Genomic DNA, 27,388 nt, shown 5'->3' with positions numbered 1-27,388 from the left:
TCCCCTTATTTCCTGTCCACATAGCTAGACTACACTTCCCAGAATCTCTGCCAGTTTGTGTTACATAATAAAACAAGAGGAGAGAGGGTATATTTGTACCACAGTTCTGGCCTACAAAATCTCCCATGCCTATGTCTTTACGTCCTTCCTTCTTTTGCTGCCTTGATGTAGATAAGCACCATGGAAGCCATGTAGATGGTAGAGTCTGGATCTAAAAGCACTGCTTATTGTAAACCATCTGCCAATCAAGAAACACTTGCTGGCACTTTACATGAGTTGGTGATAAAGTTTCATTTTCTGTGTGCTGTTTTACATTTGGGGGTTTGTTTGTTACAGCAGCTATCTGTAAGCAGCAAACCAAGCAAGAGAAACAAAGGTTCTTTCTGTATTGGAACTTTACAGGGCAGATTGCATCTCTCAACACAAGAGCTTCAAAAGATCGCTGGGTGATATCACAAGAGAGTGTTTCCCAGTAGAGAGGAGAAAAGGTAATTAACTGGGGGGACAACAAAAGCATCAAGTTGAACAAAATGCAGCAGTATATACTCATCTTTCACAGGGAAGAAGTTACCAATATGAGGTATGAGCAAATTACTGTAATTCTGGATTTAAGATAAGTAAAGACATCTTTGCCTTCCCCTCTCAGAAATAATCCTCTCAAAACAGAACAAGAAACAACAGAAACACAAACAAATAGCAGGAGAAATCTGTAAACTCGATCAAAACTATGTGAGGAACAACTGTCAAATGCTGTGAATATCCGGGAGGGGGGATGTAAGATGCCCAGAGAAAAGGCCTATGGCTGCAGATGTCAGATAAAGCTTGAAGAATAGAGGTTTTCAAAATTCACTCAGATAGGAAAAATACCCGACATCCATCATATGTCTCTGGGAAAACCAGAGACAGCAGACACTGATGTGAAGAGCTACTCTGAACCCTACTATAGCTTCAAGAAATAGTAAAGAAGAAAATGCTGAATGAGAAGATATACAAGCATGACAAGAGTGTATGGATAACAGAGACTATACCACGAGCAGCCCTACAGCTGTTGCCTACTGCTGACCAGGAAGAAGGAAATTCGGCTAACACACACGCACACACACCATGTCATAGAAACCTCATAATAAATCATGCCACTTAGAACACTGCTATTCCAGTTTCTCCCTGGCACTTATCTCCTGAAAACTGTTGGTCAAAAAATAATGCATTTTACTCAAAGATGGTAAATAATAATCAAAGGAAGGAAAAGGGGAAGGAAGGGCAGAGGAAGAGGAGATGGAGGTGGAGGAGGAAGGGAAGGAGGAGGAAGAGGTAGCACTATACCAATACCAGGAGGGAAAAAAAAAAAACTATAGAAAGATACTTTACATGAAAAGAAAAAATAGAAAAAGAAACAGAAAAATAAAAATAACAGATAGGGAACATTCATCAGAAAAAAAACAGTGCCACCAAGTGATGACCAAACATACATACTCCCATTATGGGAAAAAAATTCCTGAAATTATTAAGAACCAGGGCTCAGGGAAACAGGAACTAGCAGAGCTCAGGGAAGATATGGAAAAGAAAAACAGAACCACCACACAAATGAAGATTGTAGTGGAGGCAGCATGAAGGAGAGCTATATTTGATAAAAACACATTAAGAGACATGGAATTCAGGAATGAAAAAAATACCACTCATCAGAGAGTTATAAGACAATTTAAAGGAAAATAACAGAGAAGAAAACAAGAGGGGCAACATACAAATAACTGTTTTTCCTAAAGAAGGAAGCAAATGGAAAAGGAAATCGTTAAAGATTTCATCAATGGAACTTGAATCGATACAGAAAAGGAACACACCAGGCCCAAGAAAAACTATTATAGGGCAATCACTATTGAAATATAGCCTAGTAATGTCACTGGGCTTCAAAGGCAAAGAAAAAATTCTTAGGGCACATAAGCAAAAATACATACCACCTAGACATGAAAATAATTCTAGCATGGCCTCCAATCTCTGCATAGCAACATTCTTAGGTGGAAGTCATTTGAACAAAATCTAAAAAAGACCTCAGCTCAGTTCAGTTCAGTCACTCAGTCATGTCTGACTCTTTGCAACTCCATGGACTGCAGCATACCAGGCCTCCCTCTCCATCACCAACTCCCAGAGTTTACTCAAAGTCATGTCTATTGAGTTGGTGATGCCATCCAACCATCTCATCCTCTGTCGTCCCCTTCTCCTCCCGCCCTCAATCTTTCCCAGCATCAGGGTCTTTTCAAATGAGTCAGCTCTTCACATCAGGTGGCCAAAGTATTGGAGTTTCAGCTTCAGCATCAGTCCTTCCAGTGAATATTCAGGACTGATTTCCTTTAGGATGGACTTGTTGGATCTTCCTGCAGTCCAAGGGACTCTCAAGAGTCTTCCACCACACCATAGTTCAAAAGCATCAATCAAAAAAGACCTCAGGGAAAGGAAATTTGATTCAAAAAATGTCTTACCCAAGCAAACTGTGACCCAAGTATAAAAGCAGTAGAAAAACTTGCAAACACACAGAAATGTGGCTTAAAGCACTCCTAGAAGACACCACTCAAGGAACAACTTTGACCAACCAATAGATGAATGAACCAACCATGGCCAAAGTGCCAGCACTGAGTACAGCCAAGACAAGAACAACTGGAAAAATTATGCTTTTGCCCAACTTGTTTATTTTCCATCTTTCTGGGTCACATTGTTTTCAGTGTATATTTTGGAAACAGCATATAGTACATGATATAGAATGCTCACTTAGAAAATAGAATTTAGAAATAATACAGCCAACAAACAGTAACAAGAAATTAGTCATGTTATGAAAGGAAAAGGGGAAAAGTGTTGGGAGGTACTGAATAAGCACTAGCTTTCTTATGTGTATAGATGGGGGTGAAAATATACCATTTAAACCTGATATATATATAAAGGAATAGTGAAAGTGAAGTCGCTCAGTCGTGTCCGACTCTTTGAGACCCCATAGACAGTAGCCTACCAGGCTCCATGGGATTCTCCAGGCAAGAATACTGAAGTGGGTTGCCATTTCCTTCTCCAGGGGATCTTCCCGACCCAGGGATTGAACCCAGGTCTCCCGCATTGCAGGCAGACGCTTTAACCTCTGAGCTACCAGGGAAGCCCATAAAGGAATAGAGCTATATCTAAATGACAAAGGTACAGACTACAAGAATTAAGCAAGTTGATAGAACTAGCTGTTGGGGAAGAGGCAAGAGGAAGTAGAAGCCTGCTAATTTTTATCAAAACTATCTAAATAAATAGAGGATATAAAATTTGCATTACCAAGTTAGCCAATATTAAAACTAAAAACATAATATAAAACTTTCAAGTCATCAGAAGAAATAAATACATAATAAGCAGATGGTACAGCCAATATAGTGCACAATTTAAAAATTAGCCACAAAACAGAAATCATAATATAAAATATCATAGTACCTAAGAGCAAAGATTTTTGTCATATCAACAGATGTTAATATGGTTAATTTCAAATACTAAAAGAATCTTAGATTGGCTCATAAAAAAACCCTCAATTATAAGCAATGTTTAAAAAACACATCCAAATCAAAGTGTCTCTGAAAGGTTAGGGTAAAAAGTTAAAAGTAAAAGGTTAAAGTAAAAAGACAAGAGTCTGTTCTTAAAATGAGCTGAATATGAATTCTAGGTAAAAGCATTGGATAAGACAAAGAAGGAGGCTTTATAATGATAGAGGATTCAGCAAACTATAAAAATCTAGCAATTATGAATATCTAAGAACCAAATAACACAGAATCAACATTCAGGAAGCAAAAACTATGCTACATAGAAACAGAAAATAGTAATAAAAACACCTGTCAGCCCATGAAACATCACATTTTAAAAAATAACATAAAATACCTAAAACGACATAATTGATAAGGAGGCTATGCCTGGTGCTTTATACTTTGCAAGTAGAAGATAAACTGACTTCAAGAGCCATGACCATTCACAAAAATTGATTTTTTTAGTAGGTGAAAAGCAAATTTCACAATAAGGCCCAAACAATGAAAAATTCTGTGATCAAATTTTTTTTCCCTCCACCACCCCGCCCCGTGATCAAATTTTGATAAGTCACAAATCAATTACAAAGTAGAAAGCAAAGGAAACTACCACTGGGAAAATCACATAAACAAACACATCCATTTGAAGCAACTCTTAGTAAAGAAAAATCAAAACCCAGATTACAAAATATTTAATAAAGAAAGATTGTGAACACACTGCATATCAGAACCTACAAGATTCATGAGTGACAAAAAGATGAACCCCTAGCCTTATATTTACTAATATTGAATAGGCAGAATGAAAATAAATGAATTGGACATCCAACCTGGGGAGTTAGCAAAAGAAATGAATTAATAATAATCAAGCAGAAGAAATAAATTAATAAAAATGAAAGCAGTAATTTATATCATAAAATAAAAAAGAAATAATCAAATATTCAAATGATCAGCTAACTTTATACAGAAGAGAAAAGACACTGGTATATGAAATAAACAAAAAATGGGAAAACAACCACAAACACAGAGGAAATTAAAAGAATTGTAGGCGATGTTTGTAAAATATAAAAATATACAGCAATACTTAGGAAATGAATCTTCAGAGTTTCTCAAGATGTATTTACCAAAAAGGCAAACTCACAGTTTCTTAAAGTCAGTATTTCATTGAAAAAGGCCTGAGGCAGAGGCTTGGATTTTGTAAAATATGGTTATAAACTGAAGATGTAACTTACTCTTTCAGCAATGCATAGAAGGTCTGGTCTATCAGCACTGAGGCTATGGCCTTATTTTGAAATATAACCCAACATCTAAATGTAATTTTTTCAAAGACTCTACAGTTCCATTGAGATTTCCCATTTGAACTGTCCAATTTTAAATCTATAGTTAAGAGCTAAGGCAACATTTCTCCTACAAGGGTTATTTACCATGGCTTATGGCATCTGGGTTAAAATATTAAGTCAATAAAAATAATTTACTGAATCATAATTGCTAAAAAACATAGTTCCAGTCCAGTGAGCTAACATTCCATTCCCAATTGGCAAGAAATTCAATATGGTTATTTTCATATTGCCTCTGGTACATTTTCTTCCACTTCAAGCTTATGTTTGTGCAAATAAGGTTTCCTTTAGTGGGAAGAATGTTCATGTTTAAGTAATTTCTCATATTCACTCTCTCACAATTAAAAAAGGAACCACTTCATTACCTCAAATTTATGAGTTAACTATGATTTACCTCTAGCTTCAGATTAAAATTCCTAGTTTATAGTGGGTGTATTACAAAAGCAATGATCAAAAAAAAGCATATGAAAATGGAAGTAGAGATTACAATTAGAAAAGTAATTTCTGGAAAAAATGGCTCAAAATTAACCCTCAGTTAAGACTGAATTTGGAGTCATTCTTATATATACAACATGGCCACACCTGTGCAATGCTAGCTCCTCTCACCCCTTGGGTTCCCCTTGAGAACCATCTGTGAGGCCAAATGTTGCCCATGGAAGGAGACAGCCACGTGCTGAATGAGGAACCTGCTGGCATATGCACAGAACAGCTTAGCGGGGGCACACAAGTATACGTGCGTTGGACAATGTTGGACAGAATGTGCACTCTTGGACAGAATGAAGAAAACACTTAATGTGGGGAGGACTCTAAGGAAAAAGGCTGGCCCAACCTTCCTTTAAATCCCATGATATCCCCCGAAACAAGTCACAGATAAGACCATTGGGAACCAGAGCAGTGATTTCACTAGTCCCAGGCCACAGGGCAACTGGAATAAGAATTCCAATCAAGGGGCTTCTGAACTTTGCTTAATGTACAGTTAACTCTAGTCCCACCTCAATACCAAATATTGTGTGCAGCTTCAGAAGGAAAAAGACAAACACAGAAATGCCTTCTATAATTTCTACATTCAAATGAGAATCCTGAGAGTAATCCTAAGAATACTTTGCTTCCAAAAATCCGAGTAACCGGTGAAAGGGTATATCTCTTGTCAGTTTAGGGGACAAAGTTGAGACTGGCTAATATGTAATGTTTTATGGAACTTCAGAGGTTTCTGAATCTGTACTGTAACCTCTCTCAGTAAATTAACAAGAACTAATGAATTAACCATATGAACTTGAATTAACTGTAGTTCTGGTCCCACAATCTAGATGCCATTTTGCCTTGAACCTCAGGACCTCACTTCTCAAAGCAGATATTTTAAATGGCAACTCTTCTTGAGATGAGTTTTGCACATGCCTGGGTTTGAGAAGACAGCAGTCTTGGTGCTATGTATTTATTTACCATTTTATTTCTCTACTCCTATGCAGCTTAAAAAAAAATAAAGCAGTGTATCCTCATTAAAGACTCTGATTTTTCTTGTAGAAAACACTACCCTGTGTCTTAGGATATAGTAAGTTTAAATATAATTGGAACAGTAGCTTCAGATAATTTTCTGAACTCAAATTGTTCCAACTGGCTTTGCATTGGACAACATGGGTTTGTCTGCTAGAAAGGAACAGCCCAGTCAATTATAACAGAGAAGCAGGTTACAGTGACTACCATTTGGTTACCCGATTAGAAAAAAAAGTAAAAGCATACCTCAGATGATATTTTGACAAAAGATTGCCAAAAGGAAATGTTTCCCCCACACCAAACAGAAAGGCATATGATACAGTACCATAACATTCTGAGAATCAGAACGTAGGTGAGAGTCAAACATCACATGACCAGAAGGCCAAAAAATAAAAGCTGTGAACCATCCCTTCAAAAAGAAGATAATTGTAATCACAAAAGTCCTGATTACTGTGTTGCTGAAATATAAAAGTCAGGCTACGCCCACAGATGACACCAGTGGGGGGGGGAAGAAGCAACAAGGTACCTGTCTAAAGAACTCCTCCAGGAGTGACATGGTCCAGCGATGGTGGAGCTCCCACGCTTTTGCTGGATGGCTGATGTCTGCCGTGTGCAACATCAAGGATAATGCTTTTGGCTTTTCAATTCTGTAAACCCAAAGGCCCCAAACACATAATGACCAAACTCACAAAATCTTAGTAAGAGTTTTTAAAATACCACTATTTTTTAAAAACCCCTTCCATTCTCCCATCTCAAAGCCCACTGCTGCTGAACTGGGGGGAAATCATCATTCCATCCTCCAACTGGGACATTTATCAGCATGGTCTCCATGTTTATTGAACTGGACACCTCATAAACTGACTCAAAACCATTTCTGGAATATCTGCCATCATGAAAAAGACAACAAGAATCCAAGACTCACTCACTGACCTTTATTTGTTGCCTCTGCACTGAAGGGATCTTTTAAATTCTCATTAGTGCAAACTGTTACTAGTCTCATTATTTTTTTTAACCCTGATGAGAAATATCCATGATAGGTAATATTCCCATGTGCTCTCCTCCAAGCATCACTACTTTTTTTTTTTTCATTTATTTTTATTAGTTGGAGGCTAATTACTTCACAACACTGCAGTGGGGTTTTGTCATACATTGACATGAATCAGCCATGGAGTTACATGTATTCCCCATCCCGATCCCCACTCCCACCTCCCTCTCCACCCGATTCCTCTGGGTCTTCCCAGTGCACCAGGCCTAAGCACTTGTCTCATGCATCCCACCTGGGCTGGTGATCTGTTTCACTATAGATAATATACTAAGCATCACTACTTTATGAGACCATTTAATAAAGTTATATTAAAGGAGGTAAACTTTAAAGGTACAGTGACATGGACAAGTAGGAGGTCAAACACCTATAAAAACACATGAGGTTATAGGCTCACTCACGCTTCTGGCTGTTGAAGAGCAGTCTTCATTGCTTTGATTTGCTGAAAATGACAGGACATATCTGTGGCCATCACCATCTCAATTACCAAGGTCCGAAACTCCCTTTCAGAGATAAATCACAGAGGGAAAAGGGTGGAAGTAAAAAATGGAAAGTAAAAATTAGTTTATTCTTTTCCAGTTCTAATCAAAATCAGTTAATTAGTTGTGATATTTCAAATCTAACGAGTCTTTTAGGTAGACTTTTATGAGAAATAAAAGATTAAAGATGAAGGAAATCACTTATTAGGAACACATGTGGAAAGCACATCATTGGAAAATTAATTCACAGGAAAAATTTCAATGAAACAAAATATAGGAAAGCATTCCTTTTTGCACTGAGCTCAAGATTTGAGAAAAAATTAATTTGGAATTAATCCTAGGAGAGTGACTGATAATGGATGGTGCACACGGGATATAGGGATCCTACTTTTTAAAAGTAAACATTTTTAGAGCAATTTTAGGTTTACAGAAAAATTGAGAAGATAGTACAGAGAGCTCTCATATACCCCTTCTCCCCTACAGTTTCCTTTATTACTAACCTCTTACATTAATGCTGTACATGTGTTATAACTGATGACCAGCATCTACACTTTGCATTCACTCTAGCCCATGATTCGCCCGAGGGACCATTCTCACGTTGCACAGTTCTATGGGGTTAGACAAATGCATCCACTCGCGTTCCTACCATTAATAGTATAAGAATTGTTATACTTATACTTATATACTTATAATTACGTTATACTTAAAATCGTTATACCACACCCTAAAATCCCATATGCTTTGCCTATGCTTACCTTCTTGGCCTTGAACCCCTGTCAAACACTGACCTTTTCACTTTCTCTAAGAACTTTATTGAGGTAGAATTTGCATAGAATAAACTACTTCCACATAGGCTGTATAATTCAATACATTTCAATGTGTTGTGAATAATTTCTCCTACTCTTGTCGCTTTTTTTTTAAACCAGTATCATTCAAAGAGCAAAAGTTTTACACTTTAAAATAATTATTTAAGGTTTTATGCTTTGGGGGGTCCTGAGAAATCTCTCACTACTGAAAGGACTTTTCCTCTGGAAGTCTTACCATTTTAATCTTTTATTTTTTTTTTGGAACTAAAACAATATGAGTCAATTTTATTTTGCTTTGTATAAGAATAATGTCATCAGACATTTCAGGATTCTTGGCGCTAAAGTGTTTAGAATATAGTGAAACAGTAATGAAAACATACAAAAAATTCTCTTTGATTAAAGAGTGAAAAGTGTCTAGATGAAAAATTTAAAAGGATGTAAAAATTATCAATAAGTAATTTATCTGACTTAGAGATTTATACCAAGGATCCACCAATTATTTTCATTTCCTTTTCACATCAGTTCAGTTCAGTTCAGTCACTCAGTCATGTCTGACTCTTTGTGACCCCACGAGCTAGCATGCCAGGCTTCCCTGTACATCACCAACTCCCGGAGCTTACTCAAACTCATGTCCATCAAGTTGGTGATGCCATCCAACCATCTCATCCTCTGTCGTCCGCTTCTTCTCCCGCCTTCAATCTTTCCCATTTTCAGGGTCTTTACCAATGAGTCAGTTCTTTGCATCAGGTGACTAAAGTATTGGAGTTTCAGCTTCAGCATCAGTCCTTCCAATGAATATTCAGGACTGATTTCCGTTAGGATTGACTGATTGGATCTCCTTGTAGTCCAAGGGACTCTCAAAAGTCTTCTCCAACACCACAGTTCAAAAGCATCAATTCTTCAGGGCTGCATCAGGGATGCTTAAAAGCTTTATCTTGGCAACACTAAATCAATCCACTGGTTGTGTGATTTCAGACTAACAGTTTGTTCATTCAATGAACAATTTGTCGATGGTTAGGATTGAACTAACAGGTTACTTTACTGGTTATTCATCCATACCATAAGTATTTGTTGCACTCTTATTATATAAGACACTGTTAGATACAGTTTAGATATAGAGATGGGATCAGATTTGAGAATTCTATAGTAGTTTGAATAGTGTACTTTTGGGGGGGTAATCACCCCCCCAAAAGAAATGTCCATATCCTAACTCCCCAAATCTATGACATTATTTTTGCAGATACAGTTAAGAATTCTGTAAAGAGAAGAGAGTCCTGGGTTATTCATGTGGACCCTAAATGTCTTTTTTTTTTCTTTTTTTTTTTACTATATGCAAAACAGAAAAAGAGACACAGAAATACAGAACAGACTTTTGAACTTTGTGGGAGAATGTGAGGGTGGGATATTTCAAAAGAACAGCATGTATACTATCTATGGTGAAACAGATCACCAGCCCAGGTGGGATGCATGAGACAAGTGCTCCGGCCTGGTGCACTGGGAAGACCCAGAGGAATCGGGTGGAGAGGGAGGTGGGAGGGGGGATCGGGATTGGGAATACATGTAAATCCATGGCTGATTCATATCAATGTATGACAAAACCCACTGGAAAAAAAAAAAAAAGGACATAGGTAAAAACTAGTGAAATCCAAATAAACCATTTTAATCTTTTATTACGTTTAGGTCTATGATCAATTTCAAGATAATTTTTGAGTATGATGTGAGGTAAAGGTAAAAGTTTTTTTTTATATTGATATCCATTTGCTCCAACACCATTTGTTGAAAAGCTTTTCCTTCCCCCATTGAATGCCTCTAGCCAGAAACATACTGGAAGGTTTTGTATAAATCTAGTTTTAACCATTCAGTATTGCCTTGACTGAGACTGCCTTCAGAGACAAAAACATCACAGTCACCTCTTCCTATTAGAGTCTCCAAATTTCAGCACATCTTCAAAATTTGTCCAATTTTGTTTACTCTCTAGAGCCCTCAAGTCATTGGAGGTTGTGTTTGTGTCTCTGTATTTTGTTCACTGTTGTTGATGTTCAGTCACTAAGTCATGTCCAACTCTTTCTGACCCCATGTATTTGTAGCACGCCAGGCTCCCCTGTCCTTCACTATCTTTCATTTTGCTCAGATTCACGCCCATCGAATCAGTGATTCTATCTAACCCATCCTCTGACATCGCCTTCTTCTTTTGCCTTCAATCTTTCCCAGCATCAGGGTCTTTTCCTATGAGTTGGCTCTTCCATCAGGTGGCCAAAGTATTGGAGCTTCAGCATCAGTCCTTCCAATGAATATTCAGGGTTGATTACTTTTAGGATTAACTGATCTGATCTTGCTGTACAAGGGACCCTCAAGAGTCTTCTCCAGCACCACAATTCAAAATCATCAATTCTTTTGCACTCAGCTTTCTTTATGGTCCAACTCTTACATCTGTACATGACTATTGGGAAGACCATAGCTTTGACTATACAGACCTTTGTCAGCAAAGTGATGTCTCTGCTTTTTAATACGCTGTCTAGGTTTGTCATAGCTTTCCTTCCAAGAAGCAAGCATCTTTTAATTTCCTAGCTGCAGTCACTGTCTGCAGTGATTTTGGAGCCAAATAAAATAAAATAAAATAAAATCCACAGCTTACACTTTTCCCCCTTCTATTTGCGATGAAGTGATAGGCCCAGATAACATGATCATTTTATGGATGTTGAGTTTTAAGCCAGCTTTTTCAATCTCCTCTTTTACCTTCATCAAGAGGTTCTTTAGTTTCTCTTTCCTTTCTATCATTAGAGTGGCATCATTTGCATGTTTGAAGCTGTTGATATTTCTCTCAGTAATCTTGATTCCAGCTTGTGATTCATCCAGCCCAGCATTTCACATGATGTACTCTCTGCATATAAATTAAATAAGCAGGGTGACAATATACAGCCTTGTCATACTCCTTTCCCAATTTGGAACCAGTCAGTTGTTCCATGTCCATTTCTAACTTGCTTTTTGATCCACATACAGGTTTCTCAGGAGACAGGTAAGGTGATCTGGCATTACCATCTCTTGAAGAATTTTCCACAGTTTGCTGTGATCCAGACAGTTAAAGGCTTTAGCATAGTCAATGAAACAGAAGTAGATGTTTTTCTGGAATTCCCTTGTTTCCACTATGATTCAACAAAGTTGGCAATTTGATCTTGTTTCTGTCTAGAGTTAATAGTTGCTATTTGCAGAATTGCTTTATGAGCAGGTGAACTGGCATTCCCAGTGTGGGATTTCATGTTTTACCACTTTGCAATGCAGTAAATATATGGTAATATATTCACTTATAAAGTCCTTAAAAAGTCCACTGCACTTATGTATCTAAATAGAATCTACCAAATATTAAATTGCTTTCCTAGAAAGATGTAAAATACTAAATAAATGTCATCTTTGGGTTAATGGGCTTTACTGAGAGCCCTAAAAAAGAAGTTAATATTTTATTTATGAGATAATACCATTGTCTTGAAGCAATGTATCTCAATATTAATAAAATATGATACAATAATATTTTAAAACATGTCCTTAAATGAAAACTAAATCTATGTAACTCAAGAAGTTATCAACTACAATCTTTTCTTAACTTACAGAATCCCCAAAAACAGGAGTAGCAAAAAAGTATGGCACTATGGGTTATAATTATAAAGACGTTTCCACTGAACCAGAAATTCCTATATCTGAGATGCTCCATGACCTAATTCAACTATATTTCACTCTTTTTGAGATAATAAAGATTGTGCTGACTTAAAAAAGAACAAAAATATATAAGGCTACCACATAAACAGATTTCATTAAACTATATTTTTCAAGTGACTAATTTAACTTTTTATATACTAAATTTACTTATGTCTTGCCACACCATTCATTTTTATAACTTATTTTCATCAGAGGTAGGATTCAAAGTATTCTCAACTAGTACTTCACAAATAACAACCAATAAGAATGCAATTCAGTTCAGTTCAGTTGCTCAGTTGTGTCCAACTCTTTGTGACCCCATGGAATGCAACACACCAGGCCTCCCTGTCCATCACCAACTCCCAGAGTTTACCCAAACTCATCTCCATTGAGTCAGTGATGCCATCCAACCATCTCATCTTCTGTCATCCCCTTCTCCTCCCGCCTTCGATCTTTCCCAGCATCAGGGTCTTTCCCAATGAGTCAGCTCTTCGCATCAGGTGGACAAAGTATTGGAGTTTCAGCTTCAACATCAATCCTTCCAATGAACACCCAGGACTGATCTCCTTTAGGATGGACTGGTTGGATCTTCCTGAGTCCAAGTCTCAAGAGTCTTCTCCAACACCACAGTTCAAAAGCATCAATTCTTTGGTGCTCAGCTTTCTTTATAGTCCAACTCTCATATCCATACATGACCACTGGAAAAACCATAGCCTTGACTAGATGGACCTCTGTTGACAAAGTAATGTCTCTGCTTTTTAATATACTGTCTAGGCTGGTCACAACTTTTCTTCCAAGGAGTAAGCATCTTTTAATTTCATGGCTGCAGTCACCATCTGCAGTGATTTTGGAGCCCAAAAAAATAGTCTGCCACTGTTTCCACAGTTTCCCCCATCTATTTGCCATGAAGTGATAGGACCAGATGCCATGATCTTAGTTTTCTGAATGTTGAGCTTTAAGCCAACTTTTTCACTCTCCTCTTTCACTTTCATCAAGAGACTCTTTAGTTCTTCACTTTCTGCCATAAGGGTGGTGTCATCTGCATATCTGAGGTTATTGATATTTCTCCTGGCGTTCTTGATTCCAACTTGTGCTTCCTCCAGCCCAGCGTTTCTCATGATGTACTCTGCATAGAAGTTAAATAAGCAGGGTGACAATATACAGCCTTGACGTACTCCTTTTCCTATTTGGAACCAGTCTGTTGTTCCATGTCCAGTTCTAACTGTTGCTTCCTGACCAGCATACAGGTTTCTCAAGAGGCAGGTCAGGTGTTCTGGTATTCCCATGTCTTTCAGAATTTTCCACAGTTTGTTGTGATCCACACAGTCAAAGGCTTAGACATAGTCAATAAAGCAGAAGTAGATATTTTGCTGGAACTCTCTTGCCTTTTCAATGATCCAGTGGATGTTGGCAATTTGATCTCTGGCTCCTCTGCCTTTTCTAAAACCAGCTTGAACATCTGGAAGTTCATGGTTCACATATTGTTGAAGCCTGGCTTGGAAAATTTTTAGTATTACTTTACAGAGCTAATGATAAATAATTATGATGTTTGCATTGGTTCATATTTATGTATTCCAGTGTGAACTGATATGTTCTGGTGTGTTGCAATGATTCTGGGTTTAGATATTGCCAAAACCAGCCTAATAAAAATCAGGGCTAGTGTTAGGGTTAGGGTTAGTGTACTAACATAGCAGTACACTGAACAATGAATGAAGCTCATGATCATAGCAAAGTGGAAGCAAAAATAACATAACTAAATTCTGACAAACATATAGTTAAGTAGAAATAGAAAATCCTTAACAAAACTATAGCTAATAGAAGTGGCATATCTGTACTTTGAAAATAGGTTAAGAGGCAATTATGCCCATCCAGCCATAATTCCCATATATTCACAAATCCCACAGGCCAGCAGTCTCAGCACATTACCTGCAAGCAATTTGACAAAGTTCAACAAGAACCTTAAAACATCAAACATTCTGTGATCCATTAATTCTACATATAAGAATACATTAAAGAGATATTCATTGTAAGATTCTTCATAATAACCCAAACACACAAATGCACCCATACTCACACATTCAAAACTAATTATGGCACTTCCACAGATGGAATATTATGCAGCCATTTAGTATAATATTTTAATCTCTATGGGATAGTGGCCATGAGAATATATCACACAGACTTCCAACTTCAGGACTTTAAGTGGCCATGGGCCTCAGCTACTATATTCTGACAACTATTGCCATTTTTGCCCAAGGTCATGTTTCCCTGGGCTGCATCAGGTGACTGAGGATATCTCTTCCTGGGAGACATGGAACTCCTCTGGTGGCTGACTGTGGCTCAAGAACTTCCTGACAGCCTTGCTGAACTTTCTTTAGGATTCACGGAGCTCTAGAGTGCACCTACCCGACTTTACCTCCCTATATCCCTCCCCTGGGATAAGAAAAGTAAGGAAGAAAAGAAGGGAGGGTGGGAAGAAAGAAAGAAAGAAAAAAAAGAGGTAATTATGCAAGCTCTGGAGCGCTTCATTAGACTGTCCTGGGACCAGGAACATACACTATCTACACAAGCACAAATACTTCAAAACCAGGACATATCTGAATATGTGTAAAGCTGTTCTCTGCCACATTCAAATCTTTCATTATACTTTTACAAACATTTAAATTGGACAGAGGGCTCCTTTTTCTGAAAGATTTGCATTGATTCACTGAAATGCTCTGCATTTTTAGATGCTTCTTAAATCTACCATTTTCCAGTAAAATCCAAGACAAATACTCCTCTATGTTTTAATGAACTAGAGCTGCATGGAAACTAATAGCCAGCTCTTCCTGAAAATCAAGTTTCCGATTTGTTGTTCAGAATAGCTTATTTCTCTGAATCCTTGTAGAATGGCACAGAGATATTCAATAAACAAATCATTTAATTAAAATACAAGTATTATTTGCACCACAGTAGATTCAGAAGTTTTTAAGCATTTAAATAACTTTTCCAACAAGTTTTGAAACACCTTGACCGTACGTTAACAGCTACAATGATCCGCAGGCTTGCTATATGTATCACAAAGTGAATTAAGCATTTTAGATGGATTTTAGCATTTATTATTACCCTAACCAAATTATAAGGTAAATGTTATTATAAGTTTTCTAGAAATTAAATTTTTAAAAGGTGTTATGGGGCTGAGTAGCTTCCCAACCGACATATAGCTAATAAATGATTGTGTTCACATTCAAACTCAGGTCTACCCAAGTTTAAAGACACACACAGCATCATTTAGGTGACAGAATTAAGTACCCATGATTATTTTACAGTGTCAATTTCCTTAGCAAATTTTGAAAGATTTTTTTAAGAAGTCCAATCAAAAATAAAATGACAAAAATATGTTAAATGATAAAATTCATTTAAGATCAAAACAACACTAGTTTCCTAAGGTAACCAATAGCAAATATGTCCAAAGTGCCTATAATATATTTGAATATTTGTGTCAAGAAAAAAGAGAGAAATAAACAGCAATAAAAACTTCAGAGTATTATTTCTTCAAAATAAGTGCACGTCATCTCTCTCACCATTCCTTACCTGGCTTCCAAAACTCTCCTGTGGCTCATCCTTACCTCCAGTCATCCTTCGAGAGGTTGATCAAAATATTCATTTCCTCATCCTCCTGCAGAAGGCGATAGGCTGCACTTAAATGGTGATTTTCTAAAACAGACCTATCGTTGTACAGAATCGCTGGGTCAGACCTGAACAGAAAGCCAAGAAAAATAATTTAGGATGTTGAACAGCTGAGAGTTTTCAGGTAACTCTCCTAAAGGTAGAAATACACCATCTCTTTATCCTATTTTAGCAATTAACTTTGCCCTCATGTCATTTATATCAATCAAAAAGCTAACACCAACATTACAAATTATCAATTGATGTTTGCAGGGTATTGAAATGTCAACATATGGCTATTATTTCACATGTGATATCCAACTTGAGAACTCTCTAAAAATTATTCTATAACAAGACCTCAATTAACTGTAGTGGTGGCAAATGTGATTTTTTTTTTTAAATGCAAGTCATGTCAAACTTCCTTATATTTTCTGAATTGATTATTTTTCTTTTATTCAATGATAGAATGTGTTTATTTGTTTTAGTTGTAATTCTCTGAACACATACCACCTGGCAGGTATAGTTAGCAAGTTCTTTTGTTAGTAGCTTGATCTTAAAAAATTTTGCCAAGTGAAAGTCATACATGGGAAGTTGAGAATAAAAAATATAAGGGTTATATGACGATTGTTATTCACTTCTTCAAACAGCTGAATGACACCAACATAGGGAGGTGTACTATTTTAATACATTTAATTTAATGAAACTTTAGATTATTAGAGCTTGTTCATTTCTCATGAAGGAAGCTGAGCCCCAGATATATAAACTGAGAGTGTGCAGAGCTCCACAGTGGCTTTTAGGGTTTGAATAAAGGCAATGTATTCTGACAGTTCAGCCGTTTCTCCTCAATATAACTTCCAACTATCATCTGCATTCCAAATTTTGGAATGTATGTAGAATACCTTGAAAGTGTTAGGCTCAACAGTCTGCCCATCGAAGAGCAAAGAACCTAGTCACATATTTAGTTTCCTAAACAAGGATCTAAACAAGGATCTCATAGGCTTTGGATAAAATTAAGTTAAAGAAGATGAAAGTTTAAATTTCATTCCAAACCAAGCTCAACTGAACCCTCTGGAATTTTCCCACTCCAGTGGAGATAATACAAAACAAGCAAATGCCAAGGAGGTGGAAGATCTAGTCTTATATCCATTGAGTAAGTAAGGCACCAATTGATGGGTATTTTGTGACATTAAGCTATTTTTTTAACTACTGTAATTAAGCCATTTTCCTCTGAGTTGTGACTAGTTTTGACATTGCTCTCCAGCCAAGATCCAGGTACAAATGTCCCACCCAACTCTCTTCCTTCAGCAGGTGCTATTCACCACCATCTCTGTCTAAGGCTCCACTGGCAGATACCTATTAAACAGAGATGCTCTGTGGAATCCCTGTATTCAAAGATCTTACAACAAAGCTACAGAAAGCTGCTCCACAGCAGCCAAGAGAGACACTCTATGAGGAGGCAGAAAGCAGAAAATGAAGCATGTGGCTGAAGACCTTTTGTCCGCTTCCATTCTATTGAAATGCCCTTCAGAAGAGATCGGATGATACTGTCTTCTTTTGTATACCCCATAATTAAGTGCTGGCTTCATTAAACACATGTAGAATGACTTAACGAACACAAATATATCTGGAGTGTGCACCTGCTTTTTTCAAGTGAAATCAGCAAGCATTTTAGTCTTAAACTCAACCCTCTCTACAATATTCTTTCTCTATGTCTCACCACCTTTTTCCAGCTCTACTTTCTTTTGATTTCTATGTCAAGATCCAATTAATCCTACTGTCAAGAGTCTCTCCAGTTCTACATCATTGTCTTAAGAGAGGTTAAGTTATTAGACCAGGAGAAGGCAGATAAGGTTTTACCCTAAATGGAAATGACAATTGACTGTACTGCTTGCCTGGAATTCTGTGCTGAGAAGAATACTAAGGATAAATCTGCAGTTTGGTAAGAAAAAAATTACCAAAATCGATTTGTGATGTCTGTTACAGCGAAGAGGTTCTGAGGGAGGCACCTGGACCTGTATTTAATATGCCCCACAGAGGTTTGTGTCTACCTGTGAGGCTCCTTACAGAGGGTGCAAAGTGGCCTACATGAGACCACCTAAGTCCCAAAGCCTTGTGTTGGGGAGTGACATACCCACTGAACAGGGCAGAGATGAAATCAGGGAGGATGAGAAAAGTATCAGCAGAATCCCTGAGGTCAGAGGGTAAGATGGCTCTGCTATTGCTAATGTCAAGAAAATTACTTCAATCCTTGCCTGTCCTCCCTGATTTAGTCTACATGGTATCTGCACCTTTATGTAAATTGTTTCACCTCCTATTAGAAATGGGTACAGCATGCATGGTTAGATGGCACCACCAACTCAATGGACATGAAACTTGAGCAAACTCTGGGAGATAGTGGAAGACAGGGAAGCCTGATGTGCTGCAGTCCATGGGGTCACAAAGAGTTGCACATGACTTAGGGACTGAACGACAACAAAGAGTATGCATAGCCCATACATACAAAAATAGCTAGCATTAGACTAGAGAACAGATCTTCCCTGGTGACTCAGGTGGTAAAGAATCTGCTTGCAATGCAGGAGACGCAAGAGATGTGGGTTCGATCCCTGGGTTGGGAAGATCCCCTGAAGCAGGGAATGGCAACCCACTCCAGTATTCTTGCCTGGAGAATTCCATGGACAAAGGAGCCTGGTGAGCTACAGTTCATGGGGTCGAAAAGAGTTGGACATGATTGAAGTGACTAAGAGAAGTATATCCATATTTAATGTGAATAACATAGGAGAATCAGGAGCAAATGGTTTCTTTAATTCTTAGGTTTTGATTGAAGCTGACCCAGCTGATCTCTTGTTATATAAGTTCATTTCTTTTTCCTTCAGAAACTCAAAATAGAGCCACCATGCAAAAGAAAGGTGGCTGCCCCTCTCAGACTTCCACACTCTATCCCTGACCCCTCTTGCCTCTTTTCCAAATATTTCAACATCCTCACCGGGTCTGAATGTGGAAATTGTTGGTGGTTCCGGTGTGCTCGTAGTCATGGATGGCAGCTGAGAAGATTATAGCAAAGATCTCCAGCTCCGTCAGCCAGTTCTGAAAAGGAGATTACAGAGCAATCACATAATCTGCCTGCTTCTCAGACAAAGTCTTCAGCTTGCTGACAACACACCCACATTGCTGCCTATCCACCCTGCAGCTGGCAAGCTATTGCCAAACACACATTTCTGACAGACAGAAATGGTTTTTTTTTCTTCTTCTGTAAGGAGACTGGGGAATGTGTGATTTGAAAACAGCATGCCTAGCACGGTTGAGAGAGCTAACTAGTAGTTTTTTTTTTTTCAAAGAAGCAAAAAATAATGAATGTGAGACTTTAACAGTTCTCATTCCATCCTTTACCAAATGTCAAATAAAGTTCCTGAGTAGACACAGAAAAAAAAAATTTAAGTTTCAACACAATACCAAAACTAAGAGTAACAGATAACCTAGTGCTTATCCACTAGAAGATGGGTAGTAGATATAGTGGAAAGACAACATTTGGTCTTCTGCCAAGTAATGTTTGGTCTCTGGGTTGCAGTCAACCGATCTATGTTTGAAGAAACCTGTCCCTATCCATGTTACCAAAACTGGCTGTAGTTCAGTGGTCTTCAAAGTGTGTTCCCTGTAACAGTAGAGTTAGCATCACCTGGAAGGTTGTTAGAAATGCAAACCCTCACCCCAGTCCCACTGGGATCAGAAACTCTGGGTTGCAGCCCACTGATCTGTGTTATACTAAGCCATACAGATAATTATGATGCATGCTGAAGTTTGAGAACCACTGCTCTGTTTGAAGCTCCCTCAACTGACTTCTATTTCAGAGACTCTGGATTCACTGGTGCCTCCCCTCGCTTCTGTAAACCACGCTACCTGATGCCCACAGGATGGAACATTTGTACTGTCAGCTCACCTGTTGGTATCACTGCTTACCTTTGTGCTAGTTGAGTTAATGATTACAAGCTTCAGTGTGATTTATTTCAAATGCAATTTTGACAAATTGTACTTATTATTACAATTATATAATAAAATATAACCTAAACCAATAAAATATGAACACAAAAGGTTATGTCCACAGAAGTTCAATGCTTTGCACAGTCACTAAAAGAACTGGTGTCTTAATAGATGTGATCACTGGGAAACAGTAGAAAAAAATTATAAAAATTTTAGGGAGATTCTGCACTCAGTTTTCTTCATGAAATCTTTAAGTTCCCATTCCTTCGAAGAAATAAAACTAGAAGTCTTAGACAGAGGCAGGGTTAAGGTGATGCAAATATGAGTACCTAAATTGGAAGAATTCAGAAAGCAGCCAGGGACTTCCCTGGTGGTCCAGTGGTTAAGACTCCACACTTCCATTGCAGGGGACATATGTTTGACCCCTAATTGGGGAACTAGGACCCCCTATGCCCCACAGTGAGGTCAAACATTTTAAAAATAAGTAAATAATGTAAATGAAATTTAGTTTAAAAAAGAAAGCAGCCTGGGTTCTCTATTAGAGATCAGTGAATAAAATATATTTATTTGATTTGTTAACAAAAATGATTTAAAAGCGAACAGGTAATTTCTAATAATTCTCACTCTAACTTTTTTTCAACTAATTACTAATTTTGGTCTTCACCTAACTACTGAAATCATTGCCTTCTTTGAAGATAATGACTACATTGAACTACAGCCAATTTTGGTGATGTGGATGGGGACAGGTTTCTTCAAACATCAGCATGTACAAAGGAAAAATAAACAAACTACATATAACCTATGAAGAAAAGACTTCAAAGTTAGGGAAAGAATGAGTACAGAAAAAAACTCAGGAAAAAAACCTATATTTTAAAAAATGACTTGTAGCAGAATCCAGCATGAAATGTCAGGAAACATTTTGGCATTCTTGATAATACACCTCAAAAAGTCAAACTAACATACCAAGAACAAAAAGACACAGGAGAAAAAAGAATAAGATGAAAAATCAACAAAATTAAGTGAAAAAAAGATTGGCAAATAAAATCTTGACAAGTGCAAGAAAACAGTAAAACTATCCTGAAAGCAGCAAAAGACATCCTCCTCGGGGTTAACACTTATGGCAGCTTCCCATTGCGTTTGCCTGTTTACACAAAGAAACTCATGCAATACACACAACTCCATACAGGTAGGTACTCTTTTCATCCCTACTTCATAGGCGAGAAAACAGATTAGGAGAGGTTCAGTAACTTACCCAAGGTCTCATGGCTAGTCCTGAGACAAGCCACACACTCCAGAGTTCTTACTTTATAATCTTTAAGTCACTATTCCTTTGGGTCACTGTTTATATGTTTACTCGGTTTTTCATAAAATTGCATAGTTATGATTTTATATTACAAATATTCTTGATATTTTTCATTCACATATATTTTTCTTCTTTTGGCAATGTCTTTCTTTTCTTCCCTAATACCCTGTCTCCACTCATTTATCCTAACTTCCTCTATCTATTTCCCCCCACTGACATATCTCTTTCTCCAAGCTCATGTCAAGTTAATAATTTAACATTTTAAGATAAGATTATGAATGGGAGACAGTGTACCATCTAAACAATCTGAATCACAGAGCCTCAGTTCAACCAGCAGAAGGTGTCTAAATAACTGCACAATCACAGTTCTCACAAATATCAGTGTAACTCCCTTCCTTATCCAAATATACGGACAAAATTATATCTTAAGTATAACTTACTTCTAATAAATCAAAACCAATGAACTATTAAATGAACATACAACAAACAATAAAAACATAATGAAGCCTGGACTGAACAAGGATGAAATCAGGCATTTTCAGAATGAACAACGGGACAAGTACCAGTGGCAAAAGCCGATTCATCGTAAGGAAATGATTCCCTTTAGTGGAGCAGGAAAGTGAAAGTGAAAGTGAAGGTCGCTCAGTCGTGTCTGACTCTTTGCGACCCCATGGACAATACAGTCCATAGAATTCTCCAGGCCAGAATACTGGAGTGGATAACCTTTCCCTTTTTCAGGGATCAAACCGGGGTCTCCCGCATTGCAGGCGGATTCTTTACCAACTGAGCCACAAGGGAAGCCCAAGAATACTGGAGTGGGTAGCCTATCCCTTCTCCAGCAGATCTTTCTGACCCAGGAATCGAACCGGGGTCTCCTGCATTTCAGGCAGCTTCCTTACTAACTGAGCTATGAGGGAAGCCCAGTGGAGCAGGAGTGAGGGTTGATTAGGGCCCTATGATGACAGGCATTAAAAGCCAGGATGAAGAATACAAATCAGGTTTATTAGGCAGTGAAGTTTACATGCAAAAAATAATATGTTCAGCATGCTATTGAGAGAGAGATAGAAAAGCAGAGAGCACAAAGTGCTGGGAGCCGGCACACGAGATCCCACCCATGACAAGGTCACGAGGAGAAAGCCTGACACTCAAGGCAGATCAGGTTTTCAGGGATTTCGAAAAGCTGCCCGCGGCACTCACCTTAAAGATGATATCTGTCTTTCTGATGCCTGCCTCAGTAGACTACTCCCTAATTTCTGTGACACAGGCAGAGGGCCTTCCCCGATCTCTTCCCAAATAAGAATCATTTAGAACTTTAATCAATAAGTTTCCCAGATGGTGGTATTTTATGAGCTTATCCAGGGTGAAAGGAGTGTTTTAATTTAAACCCCTTTGCTGGTAGTTTGTTAGCCAAATGCACTTATGCCCTTGGTACTAATATGCATGATTGCTTATAATATCCTAATCATAAAATAGCATAAAGAACCTGATTATATAAAAGCCCTAATAGACATAGAGCATTTCTGAGGGGTGAAGAAGTCCTATTAGAAAACATAAGAAAAATTATTCTAAAAGTGGTTATTGGGTTGACGTTTGCTTGCTGTGTTTTGCTTGCTGTGTTTTTGCTTTTAATGTGCTAAGGTTGTGTTATAGAAACCACTGTTAATATAGTTATAGATCTAGAAAAATAAGAGCTTAGCCCTAGTGTGGTAACAATGAGACGGTTGCTAATTGTCAGCCAGGAGTGCTAGGCAGAGGCTGCCTCACTGAAGCCACAGTCTGTGTGGGGTAAACTTCTTAGATAAACGCAACTGACAACTTCTGCAGAAGGATTAATTTTTGTGTTAACAAGGTTATACTTCTACTCTGTACTGTTGCCCTATGAGACTGCTACCTTTGAGTTAAGGTCACCATAGAAACAGAAAATAGGTTTACATTCACCTGACCTGCATAAAATATTAATAGGCCCCAAGGCCAGAAGATAATGTACAAGACCCTCATAAACAAAGAAATATGCAGAAAACATCCTGGTTTAGTGAAGAACAAGCTGATGTAATGTTAAACTATCTTCCCTTTAGAAATGTACTAATTTAGGGTATAAAAGCTATAGTAAAAAATAAAGGATTGCCAGACTCTGCTGCACCCCCCGTCTGGTCACTCTCTCTCTCTCTCTCTCTCTCTCTCTTTCTTTCTCTCTCTCTCCCTCGCAGACTTGGCCCTATCAAGCCTGGTCTCACATGTCTTCTCTCTCTCTCTCTTGCCGACGCCGTTCATCCTGAGGGTATACCCTGGATCCTGCCGAGGCTGGACCCCGGCAACAAAGGAAAGATATAAGACCTCTACTTTTGGATTGAAAAGTCCTTATAGGATGCATAGATGGTATGGAACTAGAATCCTTACAGCTGATCAGCTCACTGAATGCAGGCGGCCATGAAGAGGTTGCAGTCCAAAGGAGGTTGCATTAAAGATGATCCTGGAGGGACAGGGTTGGGAGGGAAGTGGGGGGGGCGCGGTTCAGGATGGAGGGGACACATGCATACCTATGCAAATTCATATTGATGTATGGCAAAAACCATCACAATATTGTGACGCAATTATTTGCCAATTAAAATAAATACATAAATTTAAATTAAAAAAAAAAAAGATCCTGACATTCCTAGCCTGAGTGGTTAAAAAGATGGTGGGTGGTATTAGAGGGCAGCATTATTAGAAACAGAGAGTGGGAAAAGCTATTTTGTGGGAAATATTCATATTTCAATATAGCTCAGATTTCCTTGCTTCTTCCAAATTCAACACTGTCAATCCCAAAGGTTTATGACAAACCATAAGAAGTCAGAAATTTAATTCCCACAAGAATTTTATTCCAGATTTATCAAACTGTGACAAGGTATGAGTAATAGACCTTTCCAGAATTTCCCTGTCTACAAAATATGAGTGTCCCAACTAATTCAGTGACAGGGATGCCTTGCCAACTGGTAAAGGTGGACTTTGAATTATGCTGTGTATGACTCAGGAGAGCAAGCCATGCTTGTATGTGGGCTGGGAGAGGGGAACAAGCAGCAGGCAGTGAAAACCTGGAGGAAAAGACATGGATAATTTGCCATTGCCAGAGGAGACATTATTAGCAAGCTGTAAGTTCAACAGGTAAAGGACAGTTTCTTTCGTAGTCTGTTTCCATCTGCTATTGGTTTTCTATTATTCCCTTAACTGATTACCACTCATGTAAGGCACACACTCCTACGGGTTCTGTAGGTCAGAAGCCATCATCGTGAGGCTAGATTTTCTGGTGAAGATCTCACAGGGCTGAAACCAAGGTGTTGGCAGGCTGTGTTCCTTTCTGGAAGCTCTGTGGAAAACACATTTCCAGGTCCCTTTAGGGCACTGGCAGAATTCTTTTCCATGCTTTCTGCTTGGCACCTCCACCTTCAAGTCAGCAACAGCTGATGGAGTCCTGCTCACCTTCCTCAGCCACATTTCTTTTTTTAAAGATTTTTTTTTTAATGTGGGCTATTTTTAAAGTCTTTATTGAATTTGCTACAATACTGCTTCTGTTTGCTTTTTTTGAAAGCCATGAGGCATGTGAAATCTTAGCTCCCTGACCAGGGATCAAACCCACACTCCCTGAACTGGAAAGGGAAATCTTAACCAGTGGTCCATCAGAGAAGTCCCCTGACACACTTCTTGAGTTTTAAGGACTCATGTGATTACACTGGGCCCACCTGGAGACTCCAGGATCACCTCCCTATTTTAAGGTCCTCTGATTAGCACCCTTCTGTATCTGCAGAACCCCTTTTGGTATTTAATATAATGTATTATAAAATGTGCCATCAGAGGGCAGAGGTCATGGGGGGCCAGAATTCTACTGACCATACACCCTAATAAAATTACTTAGCACTCTTTAACCAGGATGCTGTTTACATGCCCTTAGTGGGTCCCTTGTAAATATGATAATGCCATTTATAGTCAAAAGAACAAGATACACATTTCTCTTTTCTTAAAAAAAAAAAAGCAAAAGAAAAATTAATGGCACCTTGCCTAATAAAAGCAATGAATGGGACAAAGGATGGGACTGGAGTTTGAAATCTTGTGATCTAACTCAAAAGTAGACTGGAGCTTGGAGTCTGATTCATATCTATTCAATCAACAACTCTTCAGTCTAATTCTGTTCAAGGATTTTCTCTTAGATGTGAGCAAAATCATGATGAAAAGATTCAAGCCTCACTAGGCATCTAGGCTAAGCAATAATGAGTAATATAAACAGATTACAATGAGTAACACGATGGATGCTGAAGCCCAGACATCACTTTATCAATGGGATATTTTCATTCCCTATGTGTCTTACAGTTTATAAAACTGAAATGATTTCAAGCATTTTCTCCCACTTGGTTTGTAATGAAAGGTTAGAGTCACAATATGCTCTCCATTCATCAGAATGCTTCCTACTGTTTTTGTAAGCTCGCAATGAAAAAAGTTTGTTTTGAGCTGTGTTTCTAAGAGAGAGTGGGTGGGAAGTAGTTTCTATATTTAAGAATTATTCTGAATATGGCCTGAATCGATAATGAAAATGCAATGGCAAATGAGCTCATTCAAGAATAGTATGCAGTACGTCATGATCATTGGCTGCTATGATATAACATCTATGTTAATCTATGTTAATGATAACTTACATTAGCATAAGTGCTTGAGAGTTTTTCCAGATGGCTAAAAAGACTGCCTATGATTCACCTTTATGTCTCCATAGTACACTGAATGCAGTAGGTGCTAACTACGTATATGTCAAACAGATGATTTCAAAGTATATTTTCATATCCATTTTAATCCTCACCACATGAGCATACTGAGGTATAAGAATGTCAGGCTCTTTTTCACCACCAGCATTGCAGAAGCATGGCTAAATATTAACATTTAAATACATGAATTATTTAAATGTTAGAAGTCAGACTAAGACCAAATCCTGGCTCTGCCACTGTATTAGTTTGCTACAGCTGATACATAAAAGCATCACCAACTAGGCAGTTTAAATAACAGAAATATATTTTCTCAGAATTATGGAGGCTAGTAGTCCAAGATGAAGGTTTTAGGAGGGTTGGTTTGTGGTGACAGCTCTTTTCCACCTTGCAGAGGGCCACCTTCCCCGTGTCCTCACATGCTCTTTCCTCAGGACATCTGCATGTCTGTGTCTTAATCTTTTCCTATAAGGACATCAGTCACACTGGTTTAGAGCCAACCCATATGCCCTTCATCTATCTAAATTAGCTCTTAAGTGCCCTATCTCCAAACAGAGTCACATTCTGAGGCACTGGAGATTAGGGAAAGAGGACAAAATTCAGCTCATGACAGAGACTTGGTGATAGGACAATATTAACTCAGTGTGTTTCCTCCTATTTGCCCACGGGATTTGTACCACTTTCTTGATTTATATAATCTGGATCTTAATCCTTGATCTCTACATATTTTCCTCAAGTACTGATTTAATTATGGTGATTTTTTTTTAATCCTACAGAAGGTTTTCATTTTCATGTACTCAAAATAATCAATATTTCGTTATATAATTCATGTTTTGAGGCTTATTTAAGAAAGGATTTCCTTTTTCAAGGCTATAAACATAACTTCATATTTTCTTCTAATACAATCAAAATTTTATGCTCACATCTTTAATTCATTTGTCTGATGTTTGGTGAATGATTTCAAGTAGGACAAAAACTAATGTTTTTTTTTTCCAAATGAACTGTCCCCCAAACATTTCCAGAACCAAGTAATTTTCCCTCTACTAGTGTTTTCATAGATGTGTCCTCACTGTCTCATCTGCAGGTCTGTCCTTGTCATACTTCAGTCCATGTTCCATCCCCAGCAAACCACGGGGACCGATCATGACAAGGGCACCAACGACTCCCAGTGTTGCCAAAGGCAGTGGTTACCTCTCCGTCCTCATCCCACTCAACCTTTTGGCTTGTTGCACGCAAGTCACAGCTCTCCTTTGGAGCGCTTTCTTTCCTTGGCTTCCATAACCTCACGCTGTCTTGGGTTTTGTCCCAATGATACTGGCTACTCTTTTTTAGTTACTATTGTTGGCTCTAATTCTTTGTCCTCATT

General features: G+C 38.1%; 1 protein-coding gene across 10 annotated transcripts in view; it reads right to left on the bottom strand.

Moving 5' to 3' along the window:
• The window catches only part of PDE1C (phosphodiesterase 1C), a 517,220-nt gene that overhangs the window by 80,476 nt on the left and 409,356 nt on the right, over nt 1-27,388 (bottom strand). For all 10 annotated transcript variants that reach the window (XM_043872059.1, XM_043872060.1, XM_043872068.1 and 7 more), the window contains 4 exons: nt 19,004-19,104; nt 15,981-16,109; nt 7,799-7,900; nt 6,882-7,002 (listed from right to left, as the gene is read on the bottom strand). In XM_043872059.1, the coding sequence (XP_043727994.1) occupies nt 6,882-7,002; nt 7,799-7,900; nt 15,981-16,109; nt 19,004-19,104 (453 nt within the window). The remainder of the gene's footprint in view (nt 1-6,881; nt 7,003-7,798; nt 7,901-15,980; nt 16,110-19,003; nt 19,105-27,388) is intronic.

Source organism: Cervus elaphus, chromosome 18 (genome assembly GCF_910594005.1).
Source record: "Cervus elaphus chromosome 18, mCerEla1.1, whole genome shotgun sequence".
Lineage (NCBI taxonomy): Eukaryota > Metazoa > Chordata > Mammalia > Artiodactyla > Cervidae > Cervus > Cervus elaphus.
This window is presented reverse-complemented; position numbering and strand designations above follow the sequence as displayed.